The sequence below is a fragment of the Phalangium opilio genome, unplaced genomic scaffold (genome assembly GCF_054372755.1).
Source record: "Phalangium opilio isolate 3A_F unplaced genomic scaffold, DU_Popi_V2 ptg000039l_1, whole genome shotgun sequence".
Taxonomy (NCBI): Eukaryota; Metazoa; Arthropoda; class Arachnida; order Opiliones; family Phalangiidae; genus Phalangium; species Phalangium opilio.
The window spans coordinates 1,213,127-1,228,677 of NW_028324162.1; the positions used below are offsets into that span (position 1 = coordinate 1,213,127).

A 15,551-nucleotide genomic window follows, 5' to 3' on the forward strand; every position below is an offset into this window, starting at 1 on the left:
CAACGTTTATGTTGTCTTTATTACATCTTGATAATGTAACAAATGTAAATGGTGTTAGTTTCTTTAGATAGTGTTGGACCAAAATAAAATTTGGTGTTATAAGTTTTAATTTGTTGATATGAACTTTACACATGTTAGATGTTTTGCAAATACATGGATTTAAAATTATCAAATACCACGTGGAAATTAAATGTGAAAGCATGAGCTTTTTTAAAAATCTTCATTTAAGTAACCGGTCTTAAGTGCAAAAAAGGTTTTTATCGGGTTTAATAATTATTGACAATTTAACAGATGTTTTGAAGCCTCACCCTTTTATAGGTAAACAATTTTATACCGAAATATTAATCATCACAATAACCGTAAATACATTTCATATAAACAGTTCACACCTATTTCTATTAATTTTAATAACAATAGATGTTACTCGAAACACCCATATATTTTGATGTGTAAATCCGCAATTGACATGTTAATAAAAGTAATTTTTGTCCGTTAATCAACGACTATATTGTGTTGGCAGTATTCTACATCTATAAATCAATGTTTTACGCGCAATAAGGTTCTGGAGTGAGGACGGCTTGTGAATACGTCCAAATGTTTAATCACACCATCTTTTTGCGACAGATTGTCTTTTAATCGAGCGTTGTCTGAAACACGGACATAGTTTGTAACAGATTTCGCATGTCACAACGAGACATGCCGGCATTAGAATAACGAGGAACATGCTGAACAATAGGCGCGCTTCGCTCTCCTTATCGGCGTAATCTCCGTCATGGACGTGGTTCACTGTCGTGACGCATTTTGTGTTCATCCACGCAAACGACTTCTTGATCGCTTCGTCACAAAAGCAAGCCGAAGCGGCGTATCGCAAACTGCAAACGAAAGACTTTAAGTTAGTCAAACAAATTATTGGGGCAAGTGTTAGCACCATTCTTATGATTTATCAGGGAGTAATCCCAAGCAACTATTGCCGAAATACGAGAACTTGTGGTGGGATGCTACATTATTAATCACTCCAGGCAGTTTTCGTTGCTACACGATTGAAGATTTGACAATCATCAGCGCCAAAAATGTATTAATATTTTGGTGACGTTTCATTCAATAGCACTCGATTTGTCAAAGTACAAGTACCTGGGGGTGATGAATTTGTAATTGACTGGCACAAACTTACATTCTATTTATTCCGCGCATTGTATCCTGATCAATGGAGTGGTTTCGAGACAAGAATAATCCAACTGCATCCGTTTTCAAGGGAAAAGGTGATTGGTATAACATAGGGCCGTCATCCTTCTTTCCACTTAGTTCGTTTTTGCAAAATTCATTGAGTTCATTCAAATCTTCGTGCCAGTCTATGTAAACCAGTTCGCCTTTCACCACTTTCTTGAATCGACCACTTTGAAGATTACCAGAATCCCTTTCTCGAATTTTCTTTCCTTCAATTCCGGGTATTCCCTAACAGAGAACAACGTTCAAAAATCATCTTAAAGTTCACTTGCTAGGCCATAGAATTACTTTAAAAAAGTCTCCCATGGCGTCCGAGAAAGTTGTCGTGTACATAAGATTTTTAACTTTCAGGATATCGCTTAAATGGTTCATTATTATTTTTTCTCCCACTAAAACATCGGCGGTAATAGAGGCCAGCACGATGCTGTTCAGGACAATCAAAGAGGCGAACCAGATATTTAGCAAATGCGCCGAAACGCGGTGGACAATTTTCACCGGAAAACCTTAAATTTCAAAAATTGAGGAACAACGGACAAAAGTGTACTGTCGATAAGAATGGTAATAGTGTTTTCTCACTTTGCTCAAAGAGTGGTGTAAAATACATCCACATGTAAGATCCAAGTTTTTTTGACTTTTCAAAAGCTTTTGTTAACGCCGACAGAACCAAAATGGCCAGAAAAACTAACCCAATATACTAGAAATACAAATTTTGATTTAAATGTGAATTTACAATCCTGTTATCGAAACACGAATCGATTAATCGATAACAAGCGAAATATTATCGACTCAACGGTTAAAAACCAAAGTTGTTTTTAAGGCGTTCGATTAAAACGTAAACTTTTTTAACAACGGATATTTCCACTACTAACGTGCATAGCTAATTTGTGTCCATATTTGTAGCGTAATCAACCATCAGCTTCTAAAAATTACTTTAATTTATGCAGACACGTGGTGATTGACACAAATCCGTTAAGTAGCTAACCGAAAGTTAAACTAAATACCCATGAAGGTATCGTGAATATATTGGACAGAAAACTTCCACGTTGCGTTCGAGATAGTTGCGAGAACATGGTGACTTTGGAATAGTAGATTTCTGTCGCAAATCTGTAGTCACCCAATCGATTATATGAGAGAACGCTCGGGTAGGTCCTCAAGTCCCAAACATCGGTTTCCTAAAAAAGTCACGATAATATCGCTCTTAAACACTCTAATAATGTAAAATCTCCGATTTGAACACGACAAAACATGCAGTTGAAAACTGTCGACGAACACTTGACGAATTAACGAAACAAAATGGGATCTTGGAGAAAGAGAGTTTGGTTGAGGAGTAGTATACTTCAAGACTCTAACACGAGAGCTCCTTCCCTTGTATAAACCAAAACATTTAGCCATAAAACCCTATAGTTTATGACTGGGTACTCGGTGACGCCCAATTACGAAGAGCATTCTGGGATTTTCAAACAGCTTGTAACTGATTGCCCCGTCGAAAAATAGAATGGCCGGTCGCGAAAGGGGAAATCGTTACAAGCCGCGGGAATTGAAGAATAGGGAAAATAGGCCTATCTCATTTCGAGCGGAAGAATTATACAAGTAAAGAGACACATACCTTTTGTAATGCAATGTGGAAAAGATTTATTGTATTAAATTGATACTCGACTCAAACAAAAGACTTCCAAGATGGATGACGCGACTAGAATTCCTATCGCGGAATGTAGCCCGAGCTAGTTCCAGAAAGGCGCGAACTCAACTTGTTCGAAGACAAAACAAAACGCAACTAACTGTTGCACGGGAAATTGTGGCGTTTATATCGCCTCCGTTGGTACATAAAATGGGAGGAGTTACAGAGGATGGCTGGCCGGACATAAGTTAGTCTTGGTTGCCTTCCAGCCGTCGTCTGCAACGACTTCCGTTGCATCCACCCACACTAAGAAAAGCAGGACAACGGGGGTCTGGAACTAGCTCGGGGGAGAAATGAGATCTTCAACAATATATAACAAAAAGGGTTGTATTTTTTTTTTTTCACTGAGGGGGATACTCTGAATAGTCCACTCGAGTTGATTTAATGCCCCTTTGGCGATCTTTTTGCACGAATTTGCGGGGACAGACCATCGCTCGGTGGAGGCCGACTGCCTGGCACACTGGACATACGTAGGTCGCTGCTGGACGTGTGATATACGGGAATCCGCCTGGGGTTACTGGGTAAAAACGAGCACGTTCGGACTCCAGCATGCCATCCCACGCAATCGGAAAAAGCGTGCGGTTTCGGGGTGGGGCTCGAAGATAAGGAAGATCTGGGACAAATAATCGGTCGTAGTCAGAAACTTCGTATAGTTTGTCCTGTGGGATGGGGACGTGGCCATAATCTTGGAACATGCGCTCATACTGGGTATACAATGGGAGAGTATCGCGAAATGGTCCTGTGGGACGGTGGGGAGGCTCGCAAGGGACCGCGCTTTCCGGAGTCCCGGTGTCCAGAGTAGGGTTCGTCACTGGAGTAGTGGCAGTAATTATATCCGTCGGGATAGCGGCGGTAGCGCCATCTTCCGGGACAGAGACGGCGGTGTCAGCGTCGGGGATGACTTCGTGATCAACAGGGTGTGGATGGGCCGGGACATCAACGATGGGCGCAGTTGAGGGTGTGGGCAGTACGGCAACGGTGTTCTCATCATTCGTTTCCATAGGAGCAGGGTTAGGTGCTTCTGGTGCATTATCCGGGGTCGGAATTGACGGAAATGGCATTGGGAGGAGATGAGCTATACGCTCCATCGTCTCCTGTAGTGTCGCAGCCTGCTCCACTAATATGGGAAGGTCAAGATGTCGAGGATAGAGGTGTCCACCATACGGTGGTTCCGGGTCGGTCATTGGTGGAGCTGGATCCAATTGGTCCGTGTCGTCCGGGTGAAGGAGGATTACATCCGCTTCAACAGTTTCTTCCCGGTGAGGAGGACGGGTCGGTGGACATGGGGGGAAGATAATTTGTTGTTGTTGGGGACCTTCCTGGGCGGATGAGACATCGTATGATTCAAATCGTCTTGCCGGAGGCAAGGAGACGATCGGCATATCCCTAGGTAAGGGGTTTAAGAGGTAGGTCTCTGGGGCGCTTATCTGACGGGTGCCACGGCGTAGCCGGGGGGTTCCAGATCGGTACGGAGGATGCGACGAGTCCATCTAGAAATGATTGCAAAAAAAACGATTAAATTCCGTAGAGGATGACCGGCAGCTCAAAGGTGCTGCGACGGGTCGTCTAAGTTAAACTGCCGTTAAAATGGTTCGCCTTGGATGAGCTAATCGTACTCGCTCCCAAGGGGGTTTGGCTATGGGCATTCTCTTAAAGCAGAAGTCGCTTGGCTCTAAATCTCGTATTCTATTGTCTTTTAAATATTGACAGATTTCGTTGGGGGAGCGTAACATACCGCTCTTTCGACCAGGGGGATAATAATAAATATCCATATCCACTTTTCCGGGTTGGACTGTATGGCGGTAACATAGCTCGCGAATCCATCCTTTCCGGAAGGGTTTCTCATAGTTTGTGGCTCTATGTTCCGGAATGGAAGGAGTTATTAGGGGTCGAGTGTCATCTTCACTACTCGAAGATTCGGTTTCTTCTGCTACGGCGGAAGGGGGAAGATCGCCTTCTGGACTTGTTGATAAGGTATGGGCCTTCTGTATTTTCTTTTGGGGTCTGGTGGACGAACTTCCTGTTGTTGGCACTCTGGTTCGTTTGTTTCCTCGTCCTGCGCTTACAATTCGGCCCGCGTTTTCGGAGGACGAACTCAATTCATCCCGCCTTTGAGCTCTCGGTTGAACTATTCGTTGCTTAGCCCGAATCCTTGTGTCCTTGGTCGAAGGGCTTCTACTGGAGGCCTTTCTAAATTGCTTCCTTTTTGGTCTAACACTAGACGACGTTGTCGGGTGACTTCTTTTACGGAGATCGGAGATCTCAGGTTCGTCGCTAGTGGGGTTGCTCCTTGATTTCCTTCTCAATGGTCGTCTCCTTCGTCTTGGAGCCGCGGAGGAGGTCATCGGAGGACCTCGTCCTTCTGGTTCCGTGTCGGACGCTCTGTCGTCATCGGTGGATGTACTCAATTTCCGAAGAGTTTTCTTCCTAGGTCGGATTCCTTCCGTCGAAGTTGTGGTAGGGTGATCCCTCTTTGTTCTCCCGGTTGTAAGTTTCGGAGATACCTGTACAGTCGCGGAGGGAGGTACTGTTTCTTGTGGAGATGGATTTGGTTCCGGAAGTACTTCTCGAATAACATTATGCTCTTGAGGTTCTTGCCGTGTCTCTTCCGATTTGGGTACTTCTGCTCGAGGAGTGGTCGGCGTAATGATTTCTGGTTCTTGTGTTCTTCTCTTCGGTACTTTATCTACAAATCGAAATGGTCCGATAATTTCGACAACTTCCTCGAACGATTCAGAGGATGGTTGTGGTCCTTCTTGTGATACGTCGTGGGAAGGCTCTCCTTCACGAGGTGGTAATTCTGTTGTCCGTACTGGAACAACGGGGGTCCTCGGTCTGATGACTTCTATATTCTGGACTTCTTCCGCAGATACGACGTCTTCTGGAACTTCTTGGGGTTGTCTTCCACCTGTAGAGCGTTCTCTCGGTCGAAGTGGAGAGACAATTTCTTTCGGTCGCGTCTCCTCGCTTTCTTGGTTAGGATTTTCAGGTGCGATGGGTTCCATTCGTTCTTCTCTTGGAGAACTATGCTCCTCGTCCTTTTCCACTGGAGCTTCCGGTGTTTGATACAATTTCAATTGGGAGATATTAATAGGGCCTGTCTTCTGTTTCGATATCATGTCTTCAAGGATGTAAACTAGAGGACTTTGTTTTTCAATGATCTTAAACGGGCCGGTCCATTTTGGGCAAAGTTTGGCCATTCGGCCAAGCCTGGCGTTGGATAACGGATGGGTTACCTTCCAAACTATTGTACCAACATCGAATTCAAGGTCTTCCCTCCTGAGGTCGTAATACTTCTTTTGTTTGGCTTGGGCCAGTTTCGAAAAGTTCTTTGTGAGCTTCCATTGGTCTCGAAGGATTCTTAATGTCTCGGAACGATCTTCGAATTCTTCAAGCGGCATACCAATGTCTATGTCCCATGGGAGTCTAGGTTCTCTTCCCATGTTCAAATAGAACGGGGATCGTTTCGTCGTCTCGTGGGGAGCGGAATTGATTGCAAAGGCGAGAGCATTCAATGTCTCATCCCAGGTCCGATGATTATTTTCTACGTAAATGGAGATCGTTTCTCCCAGGACGCGATTGACCCGTTCTGTAATGTTGGACTGTGGATGATATGGGGATGTATGAATCGGTCCAATGTGGAATAACTTGCAGGTGTCATGCCATAGGGAGGACACAAACTGTGTTCCTCGATCACTGAGGATCTGTTTCGGAGCGCCCCATCTACAGACAAAGTTCTTGAGGGCTAATGCACAAGCGTCGGCAGTTATTCTTTTTAACGGTATTAGTTCGACAAATTTAGTCATGTAGTCGGTGAAAACGAGAAGGTACTTATATCCTCTTCTACTGACTGGAAAAGGTCCCATAATGTCGACTCCAATTTTGTCGAACGGTCCAGTAGGAACGGTAGAGATCATGAGTCCGGGTGTTCTGCGATTACTGATCTTATATTGTTGACACAAGACGCATTCTTTGACGTACTGTCTTACGTCCTTATCGAGGTCAGGCCACCAGTATCTATAGCCAACTTTTTCTTTGGTCTTGTATTTCCCTCGGTGAGCGGAAAGCGGATGGTCATGTAGAAGCCGTATTGCTTCCCTTCGTAAAGATCTTGGTAAGTAAATTCTTGCTGGACGGACTCCTGAAGCTTTGCGGTAGATTAGATGATTGACCATCTCAAAATCGGGATGTTCCGGTGGATTTTCTTGTTGGAAATGTTCAATAATATCGCGGATAACGGGGTCTTCCCCTTGAGCTGTTATAATGTCATCGCGGTCGAAGATGTGAAAGTTCGCATGTGGGTATGGTGGCAAAACATACGCGAGATGAGACTGATCCGATGGTGCATTGGATTCTTCGGATGATGCGCCTGGGTTCTCTTCTTCGACTGAGGAAGCAATTGACATAGCGTAAAGTCCAATTGGGGCTCTTGAGAGGGCGTCAGCAACGACATTTTCGACTCCTTTCTTGTGTTGAACCTTGAAATCAAAGGTCTGCAAGTACATCGCCCATCTGACGAGTTTCGAATTGGGTTCCTTGAGTCCAAAAAGCCATTGTAGAGCCTTGTGGTCTGTTACCACCGTAAATGGTTTATTTTCCAAATATGGGCGGAAATGTCTAATAGCCCAGTGAATCGCGAGACATTCCTTCTCGGATGTACTGTAACTCGCTTCAGCTTTTCTGAGACTTCGGCTGGCGTAGGCAATCGGGACTTCAGTTCCGTCTTGAATCTGGGAGAGCATTGCCCCTAACCCAGTGTCTGATGCATCTGTCGTTAGGATGCTGGGAGTATCCGGCTTGTACGCAGCTAGAGGTGGTGAGTTGCAAATAGCTTCCTTGATCTTTTGGAAGGCGTCGTTTTGTTCAGGGCCCCATTTAAATTTGATTCCTTTCTTCTTCAAGTGGTTGAGTGGGGTGGCCAGTTTCGAATAATGGGGTATAAAACGGTGATGCCATCCGGCCATTCCCAAAAAGCGTTGAAGTTGCCTTAAAGTTCTTGGTCGAGGATATTTTCGGATGGCTTCCACCTTGGATGGATCGATGTAGATTCCTGTCTCATTTATGACATGTCCCAAGACTACAGCTTCCGACTGAGCAAATCGACATTTCTTTAATTGAAGAGTCAAGCCAGCATTCTTCAATTTGTTCATGACATATTCTAATGCGTTCTTCTGTTCCTTCCATGTTTCAGATGCGATGAGGATATCGTCCAGATATACGACGATAGAGAATTTTTCTCCATCTCGAAAGACTTCATCCATTAGGCGCTGGAAGGTACTCGGTGCGTTGCAAAGTCCAAACGGGAGAACATTGAACTCATACTTGCCGGCATGAGTTATGAAGGCAGTCTTGGGCGCGCTTCCTGGTTCCATCTCGACTTGCCAATAGCCAGATTTCAAATCCAGGGCTGTTATATACTTCGGTTTTCCCAGTTTACTTAGCGTCTCATCGATCCGTGGAATCGGATAAGGGTCCTTCGCTGTGATGGAATTAAGTTCACGAACATCTATACAGAATCTGTACTTTTTCTTTCCGGTCCCGGATCCGTCATCTTGTTCAATAATAACGACAGGAGAAGCCCATGGGGAAGTCGATGGCTTAATAATGCCGTCCTTCAGCATCTCGTAGATGTTACGCTCAATGATTTTCTTTTTATCTTCGCTCACGCGGTATGGTCTTTTATGGATAGGTGCAGCGCTGCCGGTGTGTATCTCATGTAGTACCAAACTAGTGCGTCCTAATTTGTCACTGAATAATTCTGGGAATCGTAGGAGGAGTTCTTTCAACTCTCTCTTTTGCCTTCGCGAAAGTGAGGTTGATTCAACCGCTTCATTTACATTGGAGATCATCTGGGGCGATGGAGGTAATTGATCGTCTGATACGTCGATTAATTTAAGGGAAAGTCCATCAATGGTACAAGTGAGGTTCCCGAAGTCGATGATCGTGTTCCAGTCCTCAAGGAAGTCTTGGCCTAGAATGGCGTCACATAGTAAGGAGGGGACGATATGAAATTCCTGGCTAAATCGCCTCGTGATATTCTGATCAAACGTTATTTCGAAGTCTAAAACCGTAGAGCCTTTGGTGAAGGAATACTGTCCATTTCCCATAACTATGCATTCGGATCTCTCCGAATTTGGCTCTAGTCTTACGTCTCCTCTAAACCTTTGAATGGCCCTCCACTGATCTAGACTGATCATTGATACTTCTGCTCCATTGTCAATTCTGGTCTGTAGGCTTGAATGTTCAAATTTAATCTTCAATAAATGAGGATTCCGTTTTGGAAGACCTCGTCGTCGTTGGATTGTGGCAAGTCGAAGGGGCGATCTTGTCACAATTCCATCTTCTTCGTTAGGGACTATCGAGACGCGGGAGGGAGACGTCCTGTGTGACTCCCCCCCCGGGTTGGCGTTTCCCGAATCCGGGTCTCTTTGCCTATTAACCCGTGGAGATGGGCATTCGCTTGCATAGTGATTTTGACCACCACAATTAAAGCAGGTGAAGGAACGTGTTTCCTGATGGGATGTCGGAGGAACTTGATTCTCCGGGTTCGAGTGGCGTCTTGGAGGAGGTGGAAGGGCTCGTTGTCGAGGAAGTTGCTCTCGTGGTTCATAGACTGGATTTCTTCTTTCAAAAATTCTAGTTTGACGAGGGTAATCGTCTGGTAGGGGACGTCTTCTTGTGTCCCGTTGAGGTTGCCTAGATTGGGGGTTTGTTCTCGGGAAAGGAGCTCGATAGTTTTGAGCTGGAGGACCTTGTGGAATAACTGGGGTAGAAGTAGGGGTTTGTGATCCGTCCGGAAGAGGGGTGTTAGTATTTCCGTACTGGATGTCCCTATTAGTAACCTGTCCCATACAATTGGTACACCCTTGACTAGTCCCTGTCTGGGAGCTATGCACAATCGCGGGAACTACCTGTTCTCTAACAACTATGGGGTCTTGAGTTGCTTTATTAGGTAGGGTAGTCTCCTTTTTGGATGGGCTTGGGGGATGTAAGTCAAAAGTTTGTTCGATATTTAAGCAAACGTCATGTAGTTCTGTTATTGTGTCTGCTGGGAGAACCATGAGTAATCCTTTAAATTCCATCCGTAGATTACGTTTCATAATGACGAGTAACTCGTCTTCTGGTATTGGGGGATTTAAACTCTGATTAACCCTAATAAAATGACCGAAAAACTCATCTATGGACTCATTAGGTTTTTGTTTTCTAGCTTGTAAGTCTAATCTAGTTTTAGCTCCTTCATCCTTTATTCTATAGTGCCCTTTTAATCTTCCCTTGAACTCTGCCCAATCAACTCCTGGGGGAAGGGAGCGGAACCAATAGAGGGCATTATCCCGTAGCAATACTGGCATAAAAAGCATTTTATCGTCATCACTAATTTTGTGTAAACTTGCGTACTCCTCAAAGTTCCTAATGAACTCAGGGACACTCTCGCTCCTTTTTCCATGGAATGCTAGCCTCTCAGGGGGCTCTAAACCCTTTGCATTTCCTTGGTTAGATAGTGCCAGATTAGAAAATGACTGTAAAATTGATGCTAGAAAAGCAGCCTGTTGGGCGCCTCCGGTGGTAGGATTTCCTTGTGATTGGGGATTTGATGTCCCTTGGGTCTGACCTGTACCCTGTGTTCCGTGTGGCTGAGAGCTAGGAGGGGGCGGAGGATTTGTTTGAGGGGCAACGGAGGGTTGGCTGATGGTCCCCTGTGATTGTCCTATTGGATTTGTTCTAGCTAATCGTATCGGGGCACTCGTGTAACTAACAGAACTTCTCCTTGGGAGGGTTCCACGACTGGAAGTTGTCGTTTGGGTAGCTGAAGGCATTGTGACTGTCGACGAAATTGTGGGATTTATTCGCGTAGAAGTAGGCCAATTCTGCATAAACTGTTTGGCCCCTGCGTAAGCGCTTAATGCGGATGAGGGTCTAATTGGGCTACTTCTAGGAGTTATTTGTACTGTAGGGAGATCTGATATGCTCCCGAATCTGTTTCTCCTTGTTAAATTTCCGCTAGGGACCGGACTCTGGCTTCTTTGATTAAAAAGAGCTAAATTTGCTTCGCGCCTCTGTCTTTCTTCCTCCATTTGACCACGGGTCTGAGATGATATGTTTCTCTGTTCAGACTGGGCTGTTCTATCAGGACCTAGGTCGGGGTTCTCATCCCACAGGGGTTCCTCATTTGAATCGTATGCATAAGCCATCTTTGTTGCGGTTAACCGAGGGGGGCGTAAAAGGCTTCCGACCACGAGATTAGGCTTAACGGAATGAAGTGGGGATCCCGATAATTCCGAAGGTTTGGAAGAAGCCGAGGACGAGTCCGATTGTTTGCGTTCACGATAAAATTTATTAAAGCTTGGGCACGGTTCGGATTCGCTCATTCAAAATAGGAAGATTAAAGCCAATTTTATTTTATGCCGACAATATATTCCCCGAAAAATAGCCTTTAATCATTAGTAAAAACTATGTGTCCAAATAATTATTTAAGCCTAATTAATTTATTCTATTATAAAAGAAATAGGCATTTGTAAAGATTATGGAGTCAATAAATAATAGAAATCAGAAAGTCGGAACTACGCTGTAGAATATTCTAGAAAGATGGGCGCAAAACCAAAATGGCGGCCTTCATGCCTAAACTTGAACTAAAACGAGAACGAAGCCGAAGCGGGCCCGACCGCCCCGTCGAAAAAAAACGGCGACGGCAAAACAAAACAAGCAATAAGCCAAGGGTTCGAAGAGCATGGGCACAGGCACCATTTGTAACTGATTGCCCCGTCGAAAAATAGAATGGCCGGTCGCGAAAGGGGAAATCGTTACAAGCCGCGGGAATTGAAGAATAGGGAAAATAGGCCTATCTCATTTCGAGCGGAAGAATTATACAAGTAAAGAGACACATACCTTTTGTAATGCAATGTGGAAAAGATTTATTGTATTAAATTGATACTCGACTCAAACAAAAGACTTCCAAGATGGATGACGCGACTAGAATTCCTATCGCGGAATGTAGCCCGAGCTAGTTCCAGAAAGGCGCGAACTCAACTTGTTCGAAGACAAAACAAAACGCAACTAACTGTTGCACGGGAAATTGTGGCGTTTATATCGCCTCCGTTGGTACATAAAATGGGAGGAGTTACAGAGGATGGCTGGCCGGACATAAGTTAGTCTTGGTTGCCTTCCAGCCGTCGTCTGCAACGACTTCCGTTGCAAGCTACAGGGTTGACCCCCAATCATGCTACCCAACAATCAAACTTTCCTCTTTCAAGATGTGATAGACATGGGAGAGATTGCAGTGTTAGATAAGTGCGGGTGAACTTGAATATAGGCAGATAATAATTGCTGTTTTTGATGTTTCGTCTGGTAGCTTTAGATGATCGGTTTCTCAAGAATACACGAAAGAATCGTAAATCAAAACTCACATCGTACACTTCTTGATACGTCAAGCTAAAAATAAAAGATAAACTAGTTTTTTACATTTTAAAATAAGTGTGAAGTTTTGGCAGATACATATCCGCAAAATGTCATAAAACATTTTAGACTCAAAATAACCCATAGAACGCACTGTCCTTTGGTACTACTACCCTTTTTAGAACGTTTTCAAGGATCTTACACTATTTGGCAACATCTTTATATATTGAATACTTCATATTCAATGCTTGAAAATGTGCTAATCTGTAGTAAGCTTAAAGGTAGATAAGCCTAGAAGGTATTTTCTTTAAGACGTCGAGCAATATTTACTTGAGATTTCTCCTTATTGCGATCATGATTTCGGCAATAATTCCATCGTAGTCTTCTATCAAAGGTTGAGCAGAATCGCCTCGTTCACTCTGATGAATTAAAGGATAAAACTGAAAAAATTTCAACAACAAATACACAATCAAACCACGTACGTTATCGAATATTTCATGTCCTTTAATAACTTTGACGAATTTGCGTGACAGGCAGAGTTTTCTTGGGTTATTGATGGATTGTGATTAGCAAAGCATTAATTGAGGGTTTTTAGTGGATTATTATTTAAAAGGCCGAACGTAACAATTACCAAGAACGTACGTTTCCTATCTCAAAATCGTTATAAAATGTAAATATATCATACCGTGTATAGTGTTAAATATATCATACCGTGTATAGTGTTAAATATATAATACCGTGTATAGTGTTAAATATATCATACCGTGTATAGTGTTAAATATATCATACCGTGTATAGTGTTAAATTTATCATACCGTGTATAGTGTTAAATTTATCATACCGTGTATAGTGTTAAATATATCATACCGTGTATAGTGTTAAATATATCATACCGTGTATAGTGTTAACAGCCTAACTGTCTTTTGATTCGTTGCCATATTCGATGATTGTACAGTTTATTACCACTTATAATTCTGATCCACAATCTAGAGACTAAAGAAGACCAATTTCCGCTGCTCGGTCTTTCACAGTACTGACTACGATATCGCTTGTGTCCAAAAACTCTTTCAGACTTTAACAAGAAAATTATGAATACATAAAATAATATCTACGTGTAAACCGGTGTTTCTCAAATTTTGGAGAATCCCTTCTCTATGTTAAGAGGTACGCCACAAAATCCGGCTGTATTTCTTCCAATTTTTTTTACCTCTCCAAATGACAATGACGCCATGGAGAGGTATTACACTGGACGTGTCTGTGCATGTGTGTGTGTCTGTCACCGGGTTCGGGGTTGGCAAATCGGAACAAACGTGTTTGCGAAAAGCAATAAATGTCATCTACTCCAATCGTTAGGGTTGAGAAGTAAGTGGCGATCGGCTACAAACGTCTAGCCTTACAATGGCAGGGCTTCCACCAAAGGTTCACGTTTTCTAAGCATTTGTTGCGAATCAATCGCCTTATATGCCCTAAATTTTCAAAAATTCTTTAAGAGGCATACTCTTGAACTCAAACGTCAACAATAGCTATGTTTCAAATGATTTTAGGAATATCGTTTCTTAGAACGACTAAACCATAATTAAGGTAAATTACTGACGATTAATATAATTAATATCAATTATATTTATTTAATTATTTAAGAAAAACTTCTTAATTTTCGGCTCGGGAAGGTTTATTTTGGTTTCCAAACTTGTTTACAATTGCTCGCTCCACAAATACGTAACGTACTCGAAAATGCCTTCTCATAACCTACGTTACTGTTATATAACCATACAAAGAGAGATAAAAATGGCCCCAATGTTTTATTCATACACGATATTTTGCGTGAAACCGACGTATAGGCGGAACTATCCGCCTTTAATTACGAAAATATTCTAATTTTGTATTATCTAGGGTATGTTGTAATTAGTTGAATATGATTTTTCGATTAAGGTAACATTATGAAAAACGTGGTGTTATCATATTAGTGAAATTATTCATGATGTTGTAATTATAATGGGTAACAAGCACGACCTTGATGAACACAACTTAGAAACGATCTATCGTTAATCAAGGGAATATTTAACTTATGGCTGTCTTTGACTCGAGTCGATACTACAAAAGGTCATCCAGCTCTTGGTAACAACATTTGGAGAGAAGATAAAAAACTGCCAAGCCCAAGTGTCGTCCCGGTAAACAACACTAATAGCTTTGCCTCTGTGGTTGATCACAAAATGGCTAGTTTGTTCAAAATAAACCCTATTATTATTACGGGGAAATTTTTGTAACAACAAGTTGGAAAAACCAAAATATTACCTCTCCGAGTCAAGAAGAGGACTACTACTACAAACTTGTTAACTTAGATATAGAATTATTTCTCTTTTTTGAAGTAAAAATTTACGAATTATTAAAGCAGTATTCCAAGCATAGCGAATATACAGTAAAGCAGACGACATTTACATCCAATAAAGATATGTCTTGGACACATTTAAATCAGTAAATGGGGAAAAAAAGGAAATGAAGGGTATAAATTTTGGAGGTATATAACCTTTATGTGTTTGAAAAGGCCCAATTGTCTACACCTCAACTGTTTACCCTATATTCTTATAGCTACATTCACAGCTGGTTAGCAGTATAAACACTATTGTCTCGTTTCACCTCAACGATATTCTTAGTTTGCCAACATGAGTGTTAACGTTAAATATCACCAAAGCTGACTTGTGGTTAGACGCACTGAAAATCAATGCGCACCATAATAAGAATGACAAGTTGGGAAAACCAAAATATTACCTCTCCGAGTCGACGAAAAGACTAGTATCTGACTCAATATCGAAGTACTAAACCTACATTTTACACTTTGTTTTGTCTAACGAAGCTTAAATCATCTATTAGTTTTCTCTACATTGTCTAAATCTATTATCATCCGCTAATCCTATGTTTCAAATCATTATTTACAAAGGAATATAAAAGTTCTATCTTAAATTTTATTCTCTGATGCATAACAGTAGTTTTGCTTTATATAACGTTTAATTTAGAATAAAATCTGTGAGACACGATTTCCATTAGAACATACCTTTACGAGAAGATCTTGTTTCCTTTCTAACGAAAAACTCAACTTTCCTTATCAGTTTTTCAAGGTTATAGAACTGAAAGGGTTTCTTTTACCTTAGTGTTTATCTCTGTAATTTTAAAGTTCACTTTCAAATCAGAAATCTTTCTTTAATCTCTAGTCTCCCTAATTAAAACAACATGAAATGTCCTAAACGTTTCTCTAATTTTCATT

General features: G+C 42.2%; 1 protein-coding gene across 2 annotated transcripts; it reads right to left on the bottom strand.

Annotated features, from left to right (window-relative positions):
- Positions 1-422: 422 nt before the first annotated feature.
- Positions 423-13,342, bottom strand: LOC149680979 (uncharacterized). Of its 2 annotated transcripts, XM_089834525.1 has the most exons (8): positions 12,775-13,342; positions 12,623-12,711; positions 12,304-12,328; positions 2,226-2,396; positions 1,801-1,918; positions 1,513-1,727; positions 1,172-1,452; positions 423-872 (listed from the first exon to the last, which is right to left on the bottom strand). In XM_089834525.1, the coding sequence occupies exons 2-8, from the start codon at positions 12,646-12,648 to the stop codon at positions 599-601; spliced, it is 1,110 nt and encodes a 369-aa protein (XP_089690651.1). In that variant the 5' UTR covers positions 12,649-12,711; positions 12,775-13,342; the 3' UTR covers positions 423-598. The 2 variants fall into 2 exon arrangements, with proteins under 2 accessions (XP_089690651.1, XP_089690650.1); XM_089834524.1 differs by having other exon boundaries at positions 12,623-13,342.
- Between the last annotated feature and the right edge of the window lie 2,209 nt (positions 13,343-15,551).